General features: G+C 44.9%; 1 protein-coding gene across 1 annotated transcript in view; it reads right to left on the bottom strand.

Moving 5' to 3' along the window:
* Nucleotides 1-21,155, bottom strand: part of LOC137570632 (solute carrier family 12 member 9-like) — a 366,074-nt gene that overhangs the window by 323,635 nt on the left and 21,284 nt on the right. The window contains exon 2 of the mRNA XM_068279330.1: nt 1,267-1,401. Within this exon, the coding sequence (XP_068135431.1) occupies nt 1,267-1,401 (135 nt within the window). The remainder of the gene's footprint in view (nt 1-1,266; nt 1,402-21,155) is intronic.

Genomic DNA, 21,155 nt, shown 5'->3' with positions numbered 1-21,155 from the left:
CAAACCACTCCCTGCACAGGTGGTCTGGTTGCCTAGCAACAATGTAAACACATATTGAGGAGCTCAGCAGAGCTCAGCTACAGTTATAAGGGCAGCGATTCCTGCTAGCAGTGGATTATACCACTGAAAACTAGGTAGGCAGGAGTTATGGTTGTGAAATGAAAGTAAAAAAAAAACATCCCTAACAAATGGATTAGCCTCCCAGTCTGTCATCCGTCACTGTTTACATTACATGTTGTATTGATGAAACCATTCATTTTTTTTAAACGTTTTACACTATTTTAGAAGGATGTTTAATAGTTTATGCATTAACCACTTTTTATTTTTTTTCCTCATCCACGAAAGAAAACCTTTAAGTAAAACTTCACTCAAAAAATAGCTTACATGTATCAGGAAAGCAATCAGCCCCTTAGTAATATCTGATCAGTATAAAAAGATGATGAAGTCCACCCACTGATTTTAAATATTTTTGCTATTATTTTTGCTATGAAAAATTCTGAGTGTCCAAGAAGTGAGTCTTTTTTTTAAATACTGTAAATGCTGTTAAATGTGTTGTATGGGGGACCGAGTGCATGGCAGCATACCAAATTTGCTTGAAAGAATCCGTCTTTAAAAGCACACAGCTATGAATAACCCTAAAAGCCAGGTTTGGGTGATGGAAGGGTTAGGGGCAAGGTTTGACCTTACACAAAAACTTCAAATCTAAATAATAATTTAACATGTACCTCTGGAACTAATTAGTTTGATATACACTAATGGTAACCTGCCGTGTAACAAAAGTATTTTAAGGGTAGGCATTCGTTATAGGCTGTGAAATGTAGCAAAGGAGACAGAGAAGAAGTTAAGATTAATATTATACTTGCTTTGGGATCATTATTATAGAATGTCAGTTAATGGAATAAGTTTACAAATTGACATTCTTGAACCCAAGTTGTACAGCCCCCAAGTATGGGCACAAAAAACACCAAGTAGATTTGCTTTATACTGTATGGATGCATACTTCATAAATGGCAAAATAAACAATCATGGATACATTTACAATTTTACTTAGCATGGGTGATGTGCAGTGAAGAGCAATGGAATAAAGCTGTGCTCACGTTCACTCTCCAATAGCAAACAGGGAAATTAAGAAATGATGGCCTTTTGTGCACACCTTCTTTAGCAAACCTATTAGCATACATTTTATTTTTCTATTTTGTCTTTATAGTCAATTGATATTTCAACATCCCCATTCATTTAGCATTGTAGGTCTTTCACAAAGGATACAGTAGGCTCCTCCAGCATCCAGGGCTCCATTGGTCGATATGGCACAGACCGACAGCACAGTCATTCCGATTATAAAATATGACAGGATTAGCATGCCCACTGTCTCATACAGGCCTGACTGGCCAACCACAAACCCTGGAAAAGTAAAAAAAATTAAAATAAAGTTATAAAACATCATGTTTCAGATATCTAGTTTAGGTTGTTTTAGTATATTTACATGATGATGCTACTAAAGAAGTGATTGCATAATGTAAATCAGGGTATCCAGGCCTTACCAAGCACAGCCATTACTCTTGAGATAAACATGTTGACTAAGTTTAGTGTAAATGAAATCTGTAGCAATAAAATACATAGGAAATCACTTGTAACATTATAACCTGTATATAACCATTTGTAGTCATTCAGCAATCCATCAACAATAGAAATACACTGTACAAGATGCAAGGTTCAATCAAAAGGCACTATAATAATAAAGTATTTGTGTCTTGTAGGGGCAGGGAAAGTTAGGCTTGGTTTATTACTTAGAGGAAGCTACTAGATTCAGACAGATTAAGATATAGGTTAGGGCTAGCACTTTAATGGTGGAGCTTATTGTTTGCAAAACAGGACAACAGTGGCAGCAAGTGTGGGGATTCAATTAAAGTGACAGGCAAGGGAGTGAATTTAGGGTTAAGCTGTGTGGATAAGATGAGAAAGGGCCTGCGGTCTCGCATAGAACTATTGAAACCTGACATTCTCACTGCTGGTACTAAAGTGGGCATTCAGATACCAGGTGCCGAAGCCACATATACACTGGAGCAGCAGCCGGACTCCATAGATGCAACAGTGGTAAGTGTCACACAAGCTACAACAATATATCCACCAATAGCCAGATCCATCCTGTCTGAGCATTCCTAGTCAGAGCAGATTATGTGCACCGGCTTGTATAGCAATGTAGCCAGTCATGTGAGGACATTGTGCAGAACGTGTTTGTGTCTGGGCACTGATACTGTTATGAAGTCCAAGCAGTGTGTCTGGGCACTGACACTGTTATGAAGTCCAAGCAGCTACCTAGTGTATACATGTATCTGGCCTAGTTGACCTTTTTTTTTGCTGACCCAGATTGCCAGACTCTGCGTGATCTCTGTTCCCCCATGACAACTCCTGCCTGAATGCTGGTCTGTTGTTTGCCCTGACCGCTGACTGGAATATCAACTATTCTTACCTAGAGGTTCGTACACACTTCCAACAAAAGTTGCAGAAAATAGATGACCAGCATTGCGAAAATGTCATTACCAGCAATGTCGTATGCAAAGACTGGTCGTTTCTGCACACCAATATTCCAAAACACCAACTCATTTAAATACTGTGCATGCAAGTGGAAATGACATTAAACACGACATGTCCACATTCAGTAGAAAAATATTGTTAAAACAACATTGTAGACATGTGGCCAACTGCACGCTATCTGCCCAACAGTTGTCTGTGCTGATGCGCTGGATGGATCAGGCAAAATGTCCGATTTTGATTGCTCGTTGTCGTTCGGTTAAATTTTTACACACAACTGTCGTCCAACATGGTGAAATCTGTCGTCTCTTAAATGTTTCAAACAACTTTAGATTAGCGTGTGTACGGGGAAACTACCTCTGCCTTGAATACCGACTATACTTGTCAGCTGCATGTCTAAACCTCTGTCTCAGATACTGGCTATACCTGTCTGCAGGGGAGGACTGGGACCTTTTGGCCTCGAGGGAAAACACAAACTAGAGGCCCAGTTGCAAGGGAGCCCCAGCCCAAATGGCGTCACACGTGTCCCACATGCTATATACCGGTAGTCATGTGGTCGCCAATGCAGAAAAACATCAAGAGGGAGGTAAAGTATAAATGCACAGGCACTGTGGGGCACATAATACATTTTGAGGTACAACGGCCATGGTTTCCATCGCGTTCATAGTTTGTTATTATCGCACTTCACAACCACATCAGCCTGAGATTTCACAGCATCTCGGATTGAACTACTTTCCACCCGAAATAAGTCAAATTGTTGATTGAGCATGCTTGTGGCGGCACAGATTTTAATCCGATTGGATAATAATGATTGAAGCGGTTGGTGGATTGGCCAGCCCTAAATCATTAAATGAGAGGCAGCCTGGGGGGAAATCTCCCCCCTTCCCCCTGGCCAGTCCTCCCCTGCCTGTCTGGCACATGTCTCCACCTCTGCCTGAAATACTGACCATATTTGACTGTTGCCTGACTGAACCCCTGCCCAACTGGTCACCACCATCAATAGTTCATCTCCTCACAGCTTATGTAGGAGAACATGGCCATACACAGGGACACACTGACAGGGCACAGGGTGCAGAATGATGCCACAGAGTTTAGAACTCAGAATTGGTTGTTACTTGAAAGTTGGACAGCAAAATGTATATTTTAGCAAGTTATGGATTTTATTAGTGAGGAAATAATTTTAACAGGTTTCCCATGCCTTACCAAAAAAATTACTGGGCCTCGCCACTGAGACTCAACTCTCAGTTTGAAAAAAGCTGAGAAAACTATATAGCTGATGTTCAGCTTGAAAATCAAGTTATCTCCTAGGTGATATTTTCAAACCTTGTCAATAAAATGCTTTTTAAACCATTTACAAATAAGAAAATGCTCAAAATTATTTTTATTTGACCTACTTTTTGGTACTTTTTAATTGCAAAGTGCTGAAAAGTTATTTTAAACAGATGATGAAAAATTATCTCCAAGGAAAAAACTCAGGAGAAAAAGTGATCTGCATATGGACCATTGAGTCAATTTTCTTGTGGTGACAGTTTTTAGGAAAATTATGCAATGAAAGAGTTCAGTGTGTTGCACTTGTGCCAACATTTCATTTGTTTATTTATTAAAGAATAGAAAGTGGTGAGATTGCCCTCGCCTTCTATAACTAGGCACCCAGAACGTATGTGTTAACTTAACCTTCATTATTGCTTTCTTCAGTTTCCTTTTTTCTGCAGTTTCCTCTCCCTACTGTATATTTCCATCAGGGGTGAGGTAAAGGTTGAGAGACAAGAACATAGGCAAACGCAGGGGGGTATTACAGCTGCCCAGAATCCCCCCTCAGACCAGGGCCGATGCGATGTCTGGGGACAGGCACAAGTTGAGACACCAGAATATCTACAGGCATCCTGCAGCTCACAGCACTGCCCCCTTTCTTTCCCTGCTACAGCTGACTTTGGATGTAACAACAGCATGTGTACAGAGCATGGAGCAGCAGCGTGTGCACAGAGCATGGAGCAGCAGCGTGTGCACAGAGCATGGAGCAGCTCTGGGGAATTTAACAGAGTCAGGTATGAGCACAGCTCTGTACCCCTGCTGTGTGAATGCTTCACTTTCCCCTTCATTACCAATGGCGGCTGTCCTCATCATTATCTGTATACAAACTATTCCTGATCGATCCCATTGTCAGTTGTTCGGGAAATTACATTGTGTGTACCCAGCATCATGTCCTACCATATCATTATACTGTATTGTGAGTGTCTGAGGGAGACTTTTCAGGAATCCCCACCCTTAAAAATCCTGGGTTTGCCCCTGAAGTAACATAAAATTACATGGAAAACGCTTTGCTGAGAAAAGGGAAGCTGCTGAGATTACAGCATACATCTGAATATCAAAGTAGTGTCTTGCCTCTTCTCATCTCCACCCACATTCTGGCATCACTCTTACTGCCGATCATCCCGTGACTGTGCAAATACATGGACTTGTGAGGGGAAGAGAGTGGCATCAATGTGAGTGGAGAGCGGCTGAAGCAACAAAAACACATCAAGGTCAAGCTTTAGTGACTGTGCTGACACTAGATTTCCACAGAGCTTGACAGAGTAACTGCTGCATGGGGCTGCGTGTACTTTCCTAACCTCACTAATCCTCACTACAGTCGTTTTGACCCAGCTTCAACAAAATCTGGTTCCTCTTTTTTTAGTGCTAATCACCACACCCAACTCCCCCCATATTATGCACACCCAAAGGTGAAAAAGGCTACAATATTTGCGCTGCATGCCAATGGTTATAGTTGTACTGCATCATTGTAAGGATCAGCTAGCAGTGGTTTGGAAGCACTGCAGGTATTTGTCATTATGTAAAGTGTGACCAAGCTTCTATGTACAGCCCAGTTTGCTTGACTATCCTAGATCTATTTCTACAGTTGATGCCTGACCTACTTGGCTTAACTTGACCTTCCTGCCTGAAGTTTTTGCATTGTCTGACTGCTGCCAATCAAGAAGGTCTACTCTGAATAGATCCCATCAGATGCCCAGGATGCATGCTAGCATTTGCCAGCAAGGGGTGACTATCCTAACCCATTCCCTTGACACCACCTTTGAATGATGACAAGGATAAGTGTGTCCACGAGGAGGTCAAAGCAAGTCCTAGGGGTAACTTATGGTGAAATCTGAAAGTCAACTGTAATGGGGGAGACATCCATAGCACCCAATAAGACATTGGAGTGTTGCAAGAGGGGCTGGATTCCCTACATGCAACATAATAAGCCCAATCTAAAGAAACATGTGGGATAGTACTATACAGGGATCAGAGACTCATGTTCCCTGGCCCAACCATCCTGAGGAATACCAGTCTGGGTGGGGGTTAAAAGGTTAGGAAAGGCTTGGAGGAAAGCTATACAGTTTTTTCAAAATTGCAAAATATCAACATACAGTACAAAAAATTAAAAGCAATACAATAAAAAAAAATGCATTGAGCAATGGTCATACTGGAACAGACCCTAAATATCTGCTGTTGTTGGTTATATTTTAATAAGCGTTAAGCTATGCACAGATGCTAGACTGACATCATCCAGAACAACTGCAATTGTTGCAGGTAACAGATTAGCAACAATCACTGATTACAGCAGAAAACAGAACTACAGCAGAGTTTAGGAGAGTTTGGAATCACTGAACAAAAGGCTAACAACATCAGAAGACATCTTTTCATCTAAGTTGATTATGGGTCTAGGGTGGTGGAATCTTGGTGGGTGTATTTAGCTTTAGTTATGTGGCCCAGAGTATGAGATTGATTTACTAACAATAGATCAGCTCAGAAAAAGTAGAACCCCATTTCCTTCCTCAATAGCCAGCAATAAATGGAGAAAAACTGCTGCACTGCTTGTATACATAACAGGTTGGGAATAATACTGACTGCTAGCCGCTACGTGATACATGCAAAGTGGAAGCAAACAATAATATGATTCTCCATGTGAAGCCACTGTGCTTAATAAAAAGTATGCAGGCTGACTTATCGTCTCTCTGATTACTTAGCCAGAAGTTTCCAGTTTACTGAGCATATTTCCAATTTCTGTTTATGCACACACAATTTCACATTTTGCTATAGAAGTCTCACAAAATAAAACTCTTGGTGCCATCACTACTGCTGTCAAGTTTTATTGGAAGTGTAACTTTTACAATGAAAGCCCAGTTGCACTTCTGTTTTACTTTTACTCTGAATGGATGCCTTGCACTGGGACATTTACATATGGCCAGGGCTGTTTCTGTGCAAAGGCCTGGGGCACCCTCTAGTGTACAGGATGTAAACTGCACCCACTATATTACTGAAATTGTGTTTCAAGCACTTTACAAGAAAGACATTTTTTGATTTTCAGTAAACCAACGTCGGTCAAAAAGGTAATACTTACCTAAGAAGAGGAAAGCCAGGGGATCCTATAGAGGCTTCCCGTGTCCTCCTTGCTCCTGCCGCCACTTGCCAAGATCCTCTTTAACATGAGGTCCGTGATCCTGTTCTGGCATGAGCATGGCCATGCTGCCCCCACGTGAGCACAGCTGTGCCTGCACAGTAGCACGAACCAGCGGTTCCGGCTTGCTGCACAGGTATGGCTGTACTCGCGCAAGAGGAGGAATGGACCATATGCTAATAAATCCCCAAGTGATTTAAACATACAATCAATGCTATAGACTGTGTGATCAGTAGTGTAGCAATAGGGGATGCAGAGGTTGCAATCTCACTGGGGCCCTTGAGCTAGAGGGGCCCCAAGGGGACCTCCTTCAATCGCTGGGGCCCATAGCTCCTTTGCTACGCCACTGTGTGTGAGCAAATCACTCAGCTCAGCTGAATCTATCAAAGTATTAAATAATGTCTATTGGATTTCATACAGAAATCTTATGAATTATATTCAATGAAACTCCACTGTGTCTTTTAAGTTTCTTCAGGTAGGCTGGCAGTCATAGGGAAGAAGAGGCAGGGCATAGTGAATGAGCGAGGGCACCCCAACCTTCTGTAGCTGATTTAACCAGCCTGTGTGAATTTCAGAAATAGAGGGATACAATACAAGGGGAGACACAAAGCTCAAGGCTAGGATTCTCATAGGATGGAGCTATGACTCTGAAAAGGAAGGACAGAGTGAAACGTGACGCCTGGATTAAAGACTCCCAAATACCTCTGAAGAAAAGTAGAAGAAGACATCTGGAGGTGTAAGAGACATGGAAAATAGGGGTGGCTTTCTGCTTGTTATTTCACCAATGCACATAAACCAGGCAATAATCAAAAAGTCCATGGCTATACTGAAAGTCAAGCTTGCTGGTGGAATATGCAGGAGAAGCTCCCCACACTTGGCCAGTCTCTCCCTGGTGACAGCCAACCTACTTGATTGAGGGTTGGGTAGTTTTGTATATTACAGTACAAAAATGAGAGTAAACAAATTCCAGACAAGTAGCGCCGATGGAAACTGACTGAAGCACCGCCTGGTTGTCTGATAAATTAAGGTGCCCATTAACAATCCAATTTCCAGAACGATCGACCATCCAATCGTTGCGATTCATTGGAAACAATCGCTCAGGCCCACCAATGGAGGGGAAAATGATAAACAATTCAATCAGACTATTAAAGAATTGTTCAGAAATTTTGATCAACGGAATGATTGATAGAATGATCGTTCATTGACACCATTAAGGGTACCCAATCGTACTGTTGATTGTTCGGGAGATTGTACCATTAATCAGCACATTTAGCTTTGGCTTCCAGGTCTATCTGGATAGAGTATTGCCTCTGACACCAGGGTTCGGATCTCAGCTTTTCCTGTTCAGTATGCCAGCACCTATTCAGTAAGGAGACATTGGGCAAGACTCCCTAACACTGCTCCTGCCTACTGAGCGATCTGGTGATTTGAGTCCACCAGGAGAAGGCCCAATATAAATGTTCTGTGTCTTGTCTACAGGTAGTCATCACATTTCCTTTGAGAAACACACTGCCAGCAGCTGAAACAATGCTGTAAATCGTTTGCTTCTATTGAGAAATCTCATGAAATAAAGGTTTACATTTACTTTCCACATATTGAGATATGTCAGAAGCAACTTTTATTGCTTCAACGTCAAACACAAGTTTGGGTATTCTGAAAAGCTTCTATTGTGCAGCAAAACCAATAAAGGGATTCACCTTGATTGGCTTTTCCTTCTACTGTACTGTGTATGACTAATGTGGCACATGAGGTAACTGCTAACATACCTGTACAAACTGGGAAGTCTGATCTTAATTAACAGAATACTGAATTTGTTTTTGTGCATTAGTGATGAGCTTAAACCTCCAGAAACATTCAGACCGCAGATTATTAACTATGGGCTTGGTTTATAAATTACCACCAGTCTTGTGACTGTGCTGCTAAGATTTTCTTCTGCACATTAAACTCTTCTATTATACTCAAGACTTCCCAGGACCTGAGTCTTCACGTGACTGAGGAATCAGCGTCCACCTTTCTTTTGAATGAACTCTTACAGACAAATAACTGCCTATAGCATAACAACATAGTCATTGTGAGTTTAGCACAGCAATGTGGAATGAGTGATACCTATAGATTCTTTATATAACAGCCAGACAAATACATTTATATAACAAGCAGACTCTCCAGTAACTTATGCGCTTCTGACATATTTGATCAGCCTCTCACTACACTTTCAGATACAAATCCCCTGTGTGGCTGTCTCTCCCCTGTGTGGCTGTCTCTCTTCACATGTGGCTTTCTCTCCTTCCGTGTCCCTGTCTCTACCCCTGTGGTGCTGTCTCCCCCCTGTGTGGCTGTCTGTCCCTCTTTGTTCCCCCCCCCCACCCCCCCCCCCCCACCCCCGGTACATTTGGCCCCACCCGCATTAATTGTGCCCTCGCCCATATTTTTCTGCTTCACGCACCGCATTGTATCCCTTTTTACTGCTTCCATAAGTTGGGAGGTATGCTCTGTGTGTTGTCTGCACCTCTCCTCGTTCCCCTCGGTCCCTATAATCCCTCCTTGAAAAATTCGACATTCAGCTAAAGTCAAATTTTCTGACAAGAAGAGGCAGGCTTGCCTCAGTGTTCCCTCCTATCACCCACCCATTCTTTCCCCTTAAAAGGAGGAAAAGGGAGGGGGTCGGGATAGAATACCACAGCAAGCCTGCTTCTTGTCTGAAAATCTGACTTTAGCCAAAAGTCTAATTTTTAAAGGAACTATTATGGTGATAGAGGGCGGAATGAGGAGAGAAACAGACACTGCACAGTGGTATGTGAATCCAGCAGGAACATTTCTCTGTGCTTACCTTAGGTAGCTTAAAGCGGAATATAACCCTGCATTTCAACTTTGCTCTAAAACATTATTTACAGTATATTATATGCAACCAGCATTTTTTTTTTTTACTAGACAAGCATTGGAAGGGTTACACAGAGCTTTAAAGTTCCTGGAGATTTCTGCAGACGCAGCCGAAGCTTACATAGATACATTTTGTTTACATAAATGTATCTAAGGGCCTGATTCACAAAGCGGTGCAAAGTGTTTGCATGCCAGTGAAAAGCCCTTTATCACGCCTAAACGCAGTTTAGGCATGATAAGAAGAAACTCGCGTGAATTTTCTGCGCGCAAAACTTTGCGCCCATTAAACCCTATGGGCGCTGCGCGCGCAAAACTTTGCGCGCAGAACTTTGCGCGCGATAAAGAGCACAAAGCGGTGCTAACTCAGCGGTGCAAAGGTTATCACGCCTAAAGTCTTTTAGGCATGATAACTGAGTTATCACCGCTTTGTGAATCAGGCCCCAAGTGTTGAATGTGACTCACTCTCTCTGACTGAGAAGGAGCTGGAGGACAGCCAAAGAGTATGTAACATTTATAACTTGTTACATTCTATTTAGTTAAAATGTATCTATCTGAACTTCTGCATATCTCTCCACGGAACTTTAAACCTCTGTGTTTAACCCTTCCAATGCTGGTCTAGTAAAAAAAAATGCTGGTTGCATATAATATGCTGTAAATAATGTTTTAGAGCAAAGTTGAAATGCAGGGTTATATTCCGCTTTAAAGGGATACTGTAGGGGGGTCGGGGGAAAATGAGTTGAACTTACCCGGGGCTTCTAATGGTCCCCCACAGACATCCTGTGCCCGCGCAGCCACTCACCGATGCTCTGGCCCCGCCTCCGGTTCACTTCTGGAATTTCAGACTTTAAAGTCTGAAAACCACTGCGCCTGCGTTGCCGTGTCCTCGCTTCCCCTGATGGTACCAGGAGCGTACTGCACAGGCACAGACCATACTGGGCCTGTACGCTCCCGGTGACGTCAGGGAGAGTGAGGACGCGGCGCAGTGGGTTTGCGACTTTAAAGTCGCAAATTCCGGAAGTGAACCGGCGGCGGAGACCGGAGCATCTGTGACTGGCTGCGTGGGCACAGGATGTCTGAGGGGGACCATTAGAAGCCCCAGATAAGTTCTACTCCCCCCCCTTCCCCCCTACAGCATTTAAATTAACTTACAAGGTTTATAATTGGGTGAATAAAGATATTTATAGGCGAAGGACAAGAAACAGTATGGGGAATGGTATAATGGTAAATAAAGGTACCTTCTATCCTATGTAGTCTGCCCATTTTTTATGGGGATAACTGTGGATCCATGTTGGTTCCATTCACAATCAAAAATGAAATTTAAAAAGGGAAAAGTAATTGTATGTATTGTAATGTATTGTGTGCATTAATAGGTTCTACATCCCCAATCCCTTTGTTTGCCTTGGTGTGATGTATTCCTGGTCTTGGACTCTCTGCACAAATGCTATGAATGTCCCCACAACAGGAGCTACCACCCAACATAAGAGGGAAGATATATAGACGAGTCCTCATTCAGAAATGCCATAGCTGGCAGGGAGTCATCTCCAAACATTTACATTATTGCAGCTGGCATAATAGCAACAACAGACATCTTCTTCTTTGGTTATCTGGACCACTACTGTCCTTTTTCCAACTGGAACTGAAAAAACATTGCCTCCCCCCCCCGTTTTGAAGCTGGATATAATGGACATGCATATGGACAATGAGCCGCTAGTAATTGTATCACTAAAGGTATGAAAACACCTTAGATTTCTGTCATCCAATATGATCCCTCGGGTGTCCCCCAATGTCAGCAGATAGATGGTTAGATAGATAATTTCCGACATGACCAATCTTATTTTCAATCGTTTTTCATATCGATTTCATATAGAAGTGAATGGAAATCGATCAGAAAAACTATCGAAAAAACAATCAGAAAATCGATCAGGAAATTCGATTGGACAGTAAATCTGCTGAAACATCTCATCGTGTATTCCCAGCACTAGTTTGTAAATCTTGCATTTATGTGTATCACGTGTAAGCTGCAAGTTGTCCTTTTAGCATGATACTTTCATTTTATATTTTATGACTCTTTGCATGACATGCTGAAGATTGATCTTTTGCAGTGAAGTCTTGAAGTTTCCTGTCCCGAAAGACCACACCGCACATTGCTGCTGTGGTGCAAAATAGAGTGAGGTATGCTTTACAATGACAGCATGCATCATTTCCAGGATGCCTCACTTCCAGGTTAAACGCACACAATGCACAGCTACTCTTGCATTGTTCCAACGGGAGCCGCCATGCTGCACCGCGATCAATGTGATAATAGGACATAAGACTACCACTGCTTCTGCAATGAAATGTAGCGTTTTTGTGGGACTGAACACGGTAAATGTAAAAGGGCCCTTGCAGCAGGTTTTCCTTTTTTCTGCTTTGATTCGCTTCTAACATCTATATCAGTAATATCTGCATAGAGATCTGATACCCATGCTCATGTGCCCTTTCCTTTCTAGGAAAATTTTTCTAAGGATTGAAAAGACCTCTAAGAGCCCTTTCACCCAATGAAATGCATAATTAAGCACAGGAAGAACACAATTGTTTTTCCTTTGCACATGTTTGATTTTGGGTGCAATTCCAAGGTCTCACTGAATAGGGCTAAACAGCATTGCTCCAAAAGTCCAGCATGCAGGGTGTTTGCCGACTGCAGAGAATTGGATCACGCTATTGTGAACGACAAACCCCAGTTTAAATTATGGTGCCCGGTGTCCATGCGACAGGATTGAGGCATGTCGAGTGAAAGGGGCCCCAGTGTTTCAGGTATAATTCTGCTTCAGCAACATTAAGTAATCATCTACTAAAGAAGGAGATCCTAATTAAATTTCAGATATTACAAAGACTACCGGTAATTAACAATTTGACAAGGCTGCCACTGCAAGTGCAAGACTCTACATTTTGTTTTAAAATACACCTTCCAGGAATCACACTGTCTATGCAGACATGTGGAAGCTTGAAAAACTAGTATGGTTACCGGAAAATGCACTCTTGTGATCAGGTTAAAGGTGTGTTTTTAAATCATAAGGCATATCTCCAATTACAAAACAGAAAGGACACTGAACTCACCCCTAACAAGTCAGCAAATGCACATCTCTAAATATAATGTAAAGCTACCGGGCCCAGACACGGCTATGTTTGCATCAGCCGTTTCTACTCTACAATGAAAATACCCACAAGAGAACGTATACAGTTACAGATAAACACTGGGAAATTCCGACTGTAAATGTCACAATGAGTAAATTGCAAGTACTGTACAAAGAAAGCCTTGACAGGGCTATGCAGCTAACCAGCTGACCATAAACCCTACCTACTGCCAGGTTTAAACAATACTGTAATAAACAGAAAGTAGGACTTACTTTGGGCAGTCCCCACTACACTGGATATGGATGCTGGTAGAGAAGTAAAGAGGGGGAACTGTACAGTCTTTGTAATACAGAATCCACAACAGGCGTGAAGTGTGAGCATCGATAAACAAATGAAGCACACAGTGGATAGTAGTGGGTTTAGTCTAAAATATGTCATAAAACAGACAATCATTTCAGGGGTACATAAACTCGCTTTCTCAATGCAAAATAACATAAGCATGTCATTGTGCATTGAGGGGGGTCTACGATCTGCATGCTCATTCTGGGCCAGAGACATGAAGTATTAGATGCAGAGCATCATCAGGCAACTGGCATTGTTTATTAGAGAATAAAGATGGCAGCCCCCGCATTCCTCTCACTTCAAGTTCCTTTAAACACAATGGCCTAATGAAGTTGGTTATCTAATTGCTTCAACACAATACAATACTTCGTTACTTTGTATTTGGGAAGAGAAGATCTGCTCTCTTTTCTAAACTGCCCCTGACTGTACTTCTGGAAAAACAATTGGCCAGATTAGCTGCTCCTACCATAGCTATTCCTTATTGTTTTAACCTGAAACAGCATCAAGAGGTTTCCAATCCCTCCACCCTTTCTTTTTCAGATTTCCCAAATTCATGAAGCCTGCTTATTAAAGTAATACTATTATAAGTCCCAACACATCCATTTGTTTTCTGACACTTCAAGGTGGAGGTAGTACTGACACACTCCCCAGATATTATCCTCTAACCTCAGCACCAATGTAGATGGTGGAGAGCGATCACATGGGCATAGCTCCCAACTGCCCCTTTTTGGGAACAAAATCCTTCTGCCCCTCTTTCTTATTCTTTTGTCTCTCTTTAGGACTTACAGATTTACATAAATATATGCAGTTTTCTACCGAAAACGTGTTTTACTGACTTTAAACTTTATTCTTATCATTTAAATTGATATACAGTATTTCTTATTTGCAAATTTGAAAATAAAGCCAAACTACTGATGATAGAAAGGACCAGTGTGGTTTGAATTATAAAACTACAACTTTTGCTTCTGAATTTTTTGCAATAGGCATGGTGATGGGAGTGGTGGGTAAGGGTAACGTTTTGTTATGTCAAAATGTTGGGAGATATACATGGGGAGAGGAGGCCAGGCCAGCAGTTTAAAACTTTACGTTTTATGGTTGCTGGTCAGCTGCACAGACTCTCAAGAGGATTATTTTAGCATGCAGGCACAACAGAAAGTCAAGTAAACTGGCAGCTAATGGAACCTGTGTGAGGAATTCAAAAGTACTTTTATTTCTCCTTTGCACATTTCACTGCAAAATGTAGTGTTACTCAGACCCCACGTTTCTGCTTCAATGCGTGTGTACCGCCACGTGGCGTGCACGGGAGGGTGTCAGGTGCAGGTCACTGGTGGTTGTGTGGCCGCATATTTCACAGGAGCCACTGTTCTGCCTAAAATGATTAGTTTTTAATAAATACTCATCTACAGTAGAATCCCTTTATAGTAAACTCCAAGGGACCAGGAAAATTTGTTCACTGTATCAGAAGCTTACTGTGAGGAAGCGTGGAAGAGCCGCCGCCATGAGCCAGCGGTCGGCGGCTCTTCCCGCGTGCAGTGCCCGCTCACACGGGGAGGCAGCCGCCTCCTCCCAGCGTGAGGCGGCTGTCCCCGTGGAGAGGCGGACGGAACGCGAAGAAGCCGCCGCGTTAGACGCGGCGGCTGGTGCACATCTCTCCGCTGCACCACAGAGCAGGGCTGGGACTCGTAGTCCCTCAGTGTTTAGAGTGACGCGCGCGCGCGCACTCAAGGAAGATTTATGATAGTCTGAGGGGAGTCAGCTGACCAGGCTGGTCAGCTGACCCTGATTCCGCTCCCCATTGGTCCAGCAATCAGGGAGGTGCTGGGGGTCACGATTGAGTATATTTACTGCCGGCAGTTCACTTCTCTGGTGTCTGGCGTTGCGTTCACATACGTGGGAGCACCCAGATCCGTTAGTCAGATCCGTTAGTGTGCCGGGACCAGCTGGAGCTGTAATCCTACACTAAAGCTAGATTTGTTGATAGCTTAAAGTACTAGTTTGATTGTGATTATTTGTTATGACTTCTTGCCTGCCTTGACTACTCTTCTGAACTTTGATCTTGTACCTCGTTATTTCTGATACACCGTTGCCGAACCCCGGCTCGCTCCTAGACTCTGTTTCTGCCTCCTGATTCTGTACCCCGATATATCTGATACCCCGTTGCCGAACCCTGCCTGTACTTTGACTCCGCCTCTGCCTCTCGATCTTGTACTTTATCTGTCTGTGTGTGTACGACCTGGCTTGTCCGACCTCGAGAACCGACCTCATCATTGGAGGAGGTTCTTCGTTCTGTTGGTAACCCTTCCGCCTGAGGGTGACTTTCAGAAGATACTTCCTGCTTGCAGTCTGACTCCTCCCGTCTTGGAGAGCTCAGGGTTGCGGAAGTAATCTGTACAGTACGTCTTACTGTACTGAGGCCTAGTCCTCTAAGTGTTACTGTTACACCTAAACACTACACTCTACTCCGGTGAACAGAGGTTAGCTGGTATATTGGATTATCGGTGATACTGCAGATCACATATAATCTGGTATACGTCTGTATTCCCCGTGACGCTGCAGGTCACCGGTAATCAGATCTCTCTGTGCTTCACCGAGCGTTACAGAACGCCAGACCAAAAATACTGATGGAACGCACTGATCCTCTGACTGTGCTTGCCACTTCGGTGGATAGCATTCATCAAGCATTAGGCCAGCACAAAGCCTTAATTGATGCTTTATCAGGCTCTGTGAGAACCCTCCAGACATCAGTTGATTCAGTGCGATCCCCTCCTAGTGACGACATCCGCATGCCTGTCCCTGATAAATTTTCCGGCCACAAGTCTGACTTCCGGAATTTCAGGAGTAGAGTGTTGTCATATTTTGAATTAAGGCCCCGATCCTCGGGGACTGAGACCCAACGGGTCATTTTCATTAAAACTTTGTTGACTGGAGACTCCCAGTCGTGGGCTTACAACCTGCCCACTACCGATATTGCTTTGACCTCAGTGGAGGAATTTTTTAAGGCCATGGCCATAATCTACGACGACCCTGACCTTGCCGCATCCTCAGAGCGGAAGCTCAAACTCTTACGGCAAGGCAGAGGGTCAGTCGAGGATTATGCGGCAGAGTTCCGTAGGTGGTCAGTCACCTCAAGATTTGATAATTTTGCCCTCATGGACTACTTCCTGTCTGGGTTGTCGGAAGAGGTTTCCGATCTAATGTTGACGGTACCCGAGCCCAAGACAGTTGATGAGGCCATATCATCGGCCATTCGAGTGGACCGCAGGTTGCGCCATCAGAGGCAGGCTAGAGGCAGTCACCGTGTCAGGGTGACATCGTACGCGGCACCGTCCGCTACACCTCTAGTAACACCTTCTCCGCCTGTCTCACCCTCCCCGGCTTTACCGCCGCCCGAACCAATGCAGATTGGTCGGTCGAGACTGACCCAGGTGGAGCGAAGGCGGAGAATGACAGAACAGCTGTGCCTGTACTGTGCAGCAGCAGGGCATAGGGTACGAAACTGCCCTAACAGGTCGGGAAACGAGTTTGCCTAGGAGTAGTGGGGGGTGACACCCTAGGTACACAAATTGCACCCCTTAAGGAAAAGAAATTTTTGCTCCCTTGTACGGTTACATGGGAAAATAAGTCTATGGCCACTGAGGCATTTATTGACTCAGGCTCAGCGGCCAATTTTATGAATTTTGAGTTCGCACAAGAGTTGGGTATTCCCCTCACTCCTGTGAGTCCCCCCATTCAGGTCACGGCAGTAGACGATTCCCCGCTACAACGGAATCATGCACTGTCTCAGACTCCGGAGGTGAAGGTCACCATCGGGGTACTACATGGGGAACAATTATCATTTTTTGTATTGCACATGTCAACCTCCACTATCATCCTAGGCATGCCATGGTTGCAACTCCACTCACCTCAAATAGACTGGGCCACAGGTCAGCTAACCACTTGGTCACCTCGTTGTTTTCAACAGTGTTTGGGAAAATTGACCCTGGGACAAACCAAAGTTCAGGTAGAAGGGGTACCCGACCAGTACTCCGAGTATTCCGACGTGTTCTGTCCCAAAGCAGCAGACAAGTTGCCCCCACATCGCCCTTTCGATTGTCCCATTGACCTCCGTTCGGGATGTGTACCTCCCCGGGGTCATTTGTACAATCTGTCGGGACCCGAAAAGGTAGCCATGCAGGATTATATCCGTGAAAACTTGGCCAAAGGTTTCATTCGGCCGTCCCGGTCACCTGCTGGAGCTGGTTTCTTTTTTGTTAAGAAAAAAGACGGAGGCCTGCGACCCTGCATCGATTATCGCGGCCTTAACAAGATTACAGTCAAAAATCGCTATCCCTTGCCACTGATAGACGATTTATTCACACAAATTACAGACGCTAAAATCTTTTCTAAATTAGATTTGCGGGGCGCGTATAACCTGATACGCATAAGAAAGGGCGATGAGTGGAAGACGGCCTTTAATACACCAGACGGGCATTATGAGTACCTGGTGATGCCCTTCGGGCTGTGTAATGCCCCGGCCGTCTTTCAGGAACTCATTAACGAGGTATTCAGAGAGGTGTTGGGGAAGTTTGTTTTAGTCTATCTTGATGATATTCTCATCTTCTCCAACAACCTCTCTGAACATAGAGACCATGTGAGGTTTGTTTTGAATCTGTTAAGGCAGAACTCTTTATATGCAAAACTTGAAAAATGCATCTTTGAAGTAACATCTGTCGCCTTCTTGGGGTATATAATTTCCACCACAGGCCTGTCGATGGATCCTGCCAAGGTCTCGGCTGTGCTGGAGTGGCCACAGCCGGTGGGGTTGAAATCTCTTCAGCGCTTTCTTGGCTTTGCCAATTATTATAGACGATTTATAAAGGGGTACTCCACGGTCATTTCTCCCCTTACGAGTCTCACCAAGAAAGGGGCAGATACAACTCACTGGTCTCCTGAGGCTTTACATGCTTTTTCCACTCTGAAGGGCCTATTCTGTTCAGCACCCATCCTCAGACATGTGGATACATCCTTCCCGTTCATTGTGGAGGTGGATGCTTCGGAGGTAGGGGTGGGGGCTGTGCTGTCTCAGCGGTCAGGCTTGCAGGGTAGAATGCACCCATGCGCTTACTTCTCTCGCAGGTTTTCCCCTGCAGAGAGGAATTATGATATTGGTAATAGGGAGCTCCTAGCCATCAAATTAGCTTTCGAGGAATGGCGACACTGGTTAGAAGGAGCTGAGCATACCATCACGGTTTACACCGATCATAAGAACTTAGAATACATCGAGGGGGCTAAGAGATTGAGCCCTCGTCAGGCTCGATGGTCGCTATTCTTCTCCAGGTTCACGTTTATCATTACATACACCCCGGGAAGCAAGAATGTTAAGGCAGATGCCTTGTCCAGATGCTTTGAGTCAGAGACAGCACAGCCCTCCGTTCCAGAGACCATTATTCCTCAGAGGTTGATACTGGCAGCCACTGGAACCTGGGAGGATTGGGCAGAGACGCTGATTCCCTTTCAACAGGACATCCCGGAAGGGAAGCCCGCAGGGGTTCTGTTCGTTCCTCTGCCGTTTCGCCTTCAGGTTCTAGAGATGTTCCATACACATAAGAATGCGGGACATCCTGGGGCATCCAGAACACAGGATTTAGTAGCCAGATGCGCCTGGTGGCCTTCCTTGGCAGCAGATTGCAAGGAATATGTGAAGGAGTGTGTGACATGTGCCAGGAGTAAACCCTCCCGACTGGCACCTGTCGGTACCTTGCAGTCATTGCCCACCCCGACTGAACCGTGGACCCACCTGTCCATGGATTTTGTGGGCGAGCTTCCCAGATCTGAGGGGATGACGGTCATTTGGGTCGTGGTCGACCGATTTAGCAAGATGGCCCATTTTGTACCTTTGAAAGGACTCCCCTCCGCTCGAGAACTGGCCGAGTTGTTTATCACGCATGTTTTTCGTTTGCACGGTATTCCCGAAGACATAGTCTCAGACAGGGGAGTCCAATTCGTCTCACGTTTTTGGAAAGCTTTTTGCCAGCTCATGGACATAAAATTGTCTTTCTCGTCTGGCTATCACCCACAGACCAACGGCCAGACTGAGAGAATAAATCAATCGTTAGAACAGTTCTTAAGGTGTTATGTAGCTGAAGCACAGGACGATTGGGTCAGATTTCTGCCGTTTGCAGAATTTGCCCAAAATAATTTAAAAAACTCGTCCTCCGGTTTTTCTCCTTTTCAAGTAGTGACGGGAAGATCACCCAAATTTTCCCCATTGCCTATAGCTTCCACTCCATTCCCAGCCCTGGAGGTCTGGCAAAGGTCATTCAAGGACCTGTGGGGGACAGTAAGAAATAACCTGGAGAAGGCTTTTTTGAGTCAGAAGGGTCAAGCCGACAAGAGACGGTCGGTGGAGTGGAGATTCCGACCAGGAGACCCGGTCTGGGTGTCCACACGTCACTTGGCCCTAAAACAACCTTCTAGTAAGCTTGGTCCCAGGTTTGTGGGTCCATTCCCAATAACCAAAAAGATCAACAATGTCACTTATACTGTCGAACTTCCCACTAGCATGCGGGGGGTAAGGTCTTTCCATGTTTCCCTTCTTAAACCAGCGGTCCAGGTGGGTCCCACTCCTCCCCCTCCTGTGTTGGTAGATGCCCAACCTGAATACGAGGTGGAGAAGATAATTGATTCACGTACTGTACAGAACTCGGTACAGTATCTCGTACACTGGAAAGGGTATGGCATTGAGGAGAGGCAATGGGTACCTGGGAACCGCATGCATGCGGACGAGTTAAGGAGGGAGTTTCATGCCTTACATCCCGAGAAACCTGGTGGGAGCTGTCCGGAGTCCACTCCTTGGGGGGGGGGTACTGTGAGGAAGCGTGGAAGAGCCGCCGCCATGAGCCAGCGGTCGGCGGCTCTTCCCGCGTGCAGTGCCCGCTCACACGGGGAGGCAGCCGCCTCCTCCCAGCGTGAGGCGGCTGTCCCCGTGGAGAGGCGGACGGAACGCGAAGAAGCCGCCGCGTTAGACGCGGCGGCTGGTGCACATCTCTCCGCTGCACCACAGAGCAGGGCTGGGACTCGTAGTCCCTCAGTGTTTAGAGTGACGCGCGCGCGCGCACTCAAGGAAGATTTATGATAGTCTGAGGGGAGTCAGCTGACCAGGCTGGTCAGCTGACCCTGATTCCGCTCCCCATTGGTCCAGCAATCAGGGAGGTGCTGGGGGTCACGATTGAGTATATTTACTGCCGGCAGTTCACTTCTCTGGTGTCTGGCGTTGCGTTCACATACGTGGGAGCACCCAGATCCGTTAGTCAGATCCGTTAGTGTGCCGGGACCAGCTGGAGCTGTAATCCTACACTAAAGCTAGATTTGTTGATAGCTTAAAGTACTAGTTTGATTGTGATTATTTGTTATGACTTCTTGCCTGCCTTGACTACTCTTCTGAACTTTGATCTTGTACCTCGTTATTTCTGATACACCGTTGCCGAACCCCGGCTCGCTCCTAGACTCTGTTTCTGCCTCCTGATTCTGTACCCCGATATATCTGATACCCCGTTGCCGAACCCTGCCTGTACTTTGACTCCGCCTCTGCCTCTCGATCTTGTACTTTATCTGTCTGTGTGTGTACGACCTGGCTTGTCCGACCTCGAGAACCGACCTCATCATTGGAGGAGGTTCTTCGTTCTGTTGGTAACCCTTCCGCCTGAGGGTGACTTTCAGAAGATACTTCCTGCTTGCAGTCTGACTCCTCCCGTCTTGGAGAGCTCAGGGTTGCGGAAGTAATCTGTACAGTACGTCTTACTGTACTGAGGCCTAGTCCTCTAAGTGTTACTGTTACACCTAAACACTACACTCTACTCCGGTGAACAGAGGTTAG

The sequence above is a fragment of the Hyperolius riggenbachi genome, chromosome 4 (assembly GCF_040937935.1).
Source record: "Hyperolius riggenbachi isolate aHypRig1 chromosome 4, aHypRig1.pri, whole genome shotgun sequence".
Lineage (NCBI taxonomy): Eukaryota > Metazoa > Chordata > Amphibia > Anura > Hyperoliidae > Hyperolius > Hyperolius riggenbachi.
The sequence above is the reverse complement of the archived record's forward strand: the minus strand, read 5'-3'. Positions and strand labels throughout refer to the sequence as shown.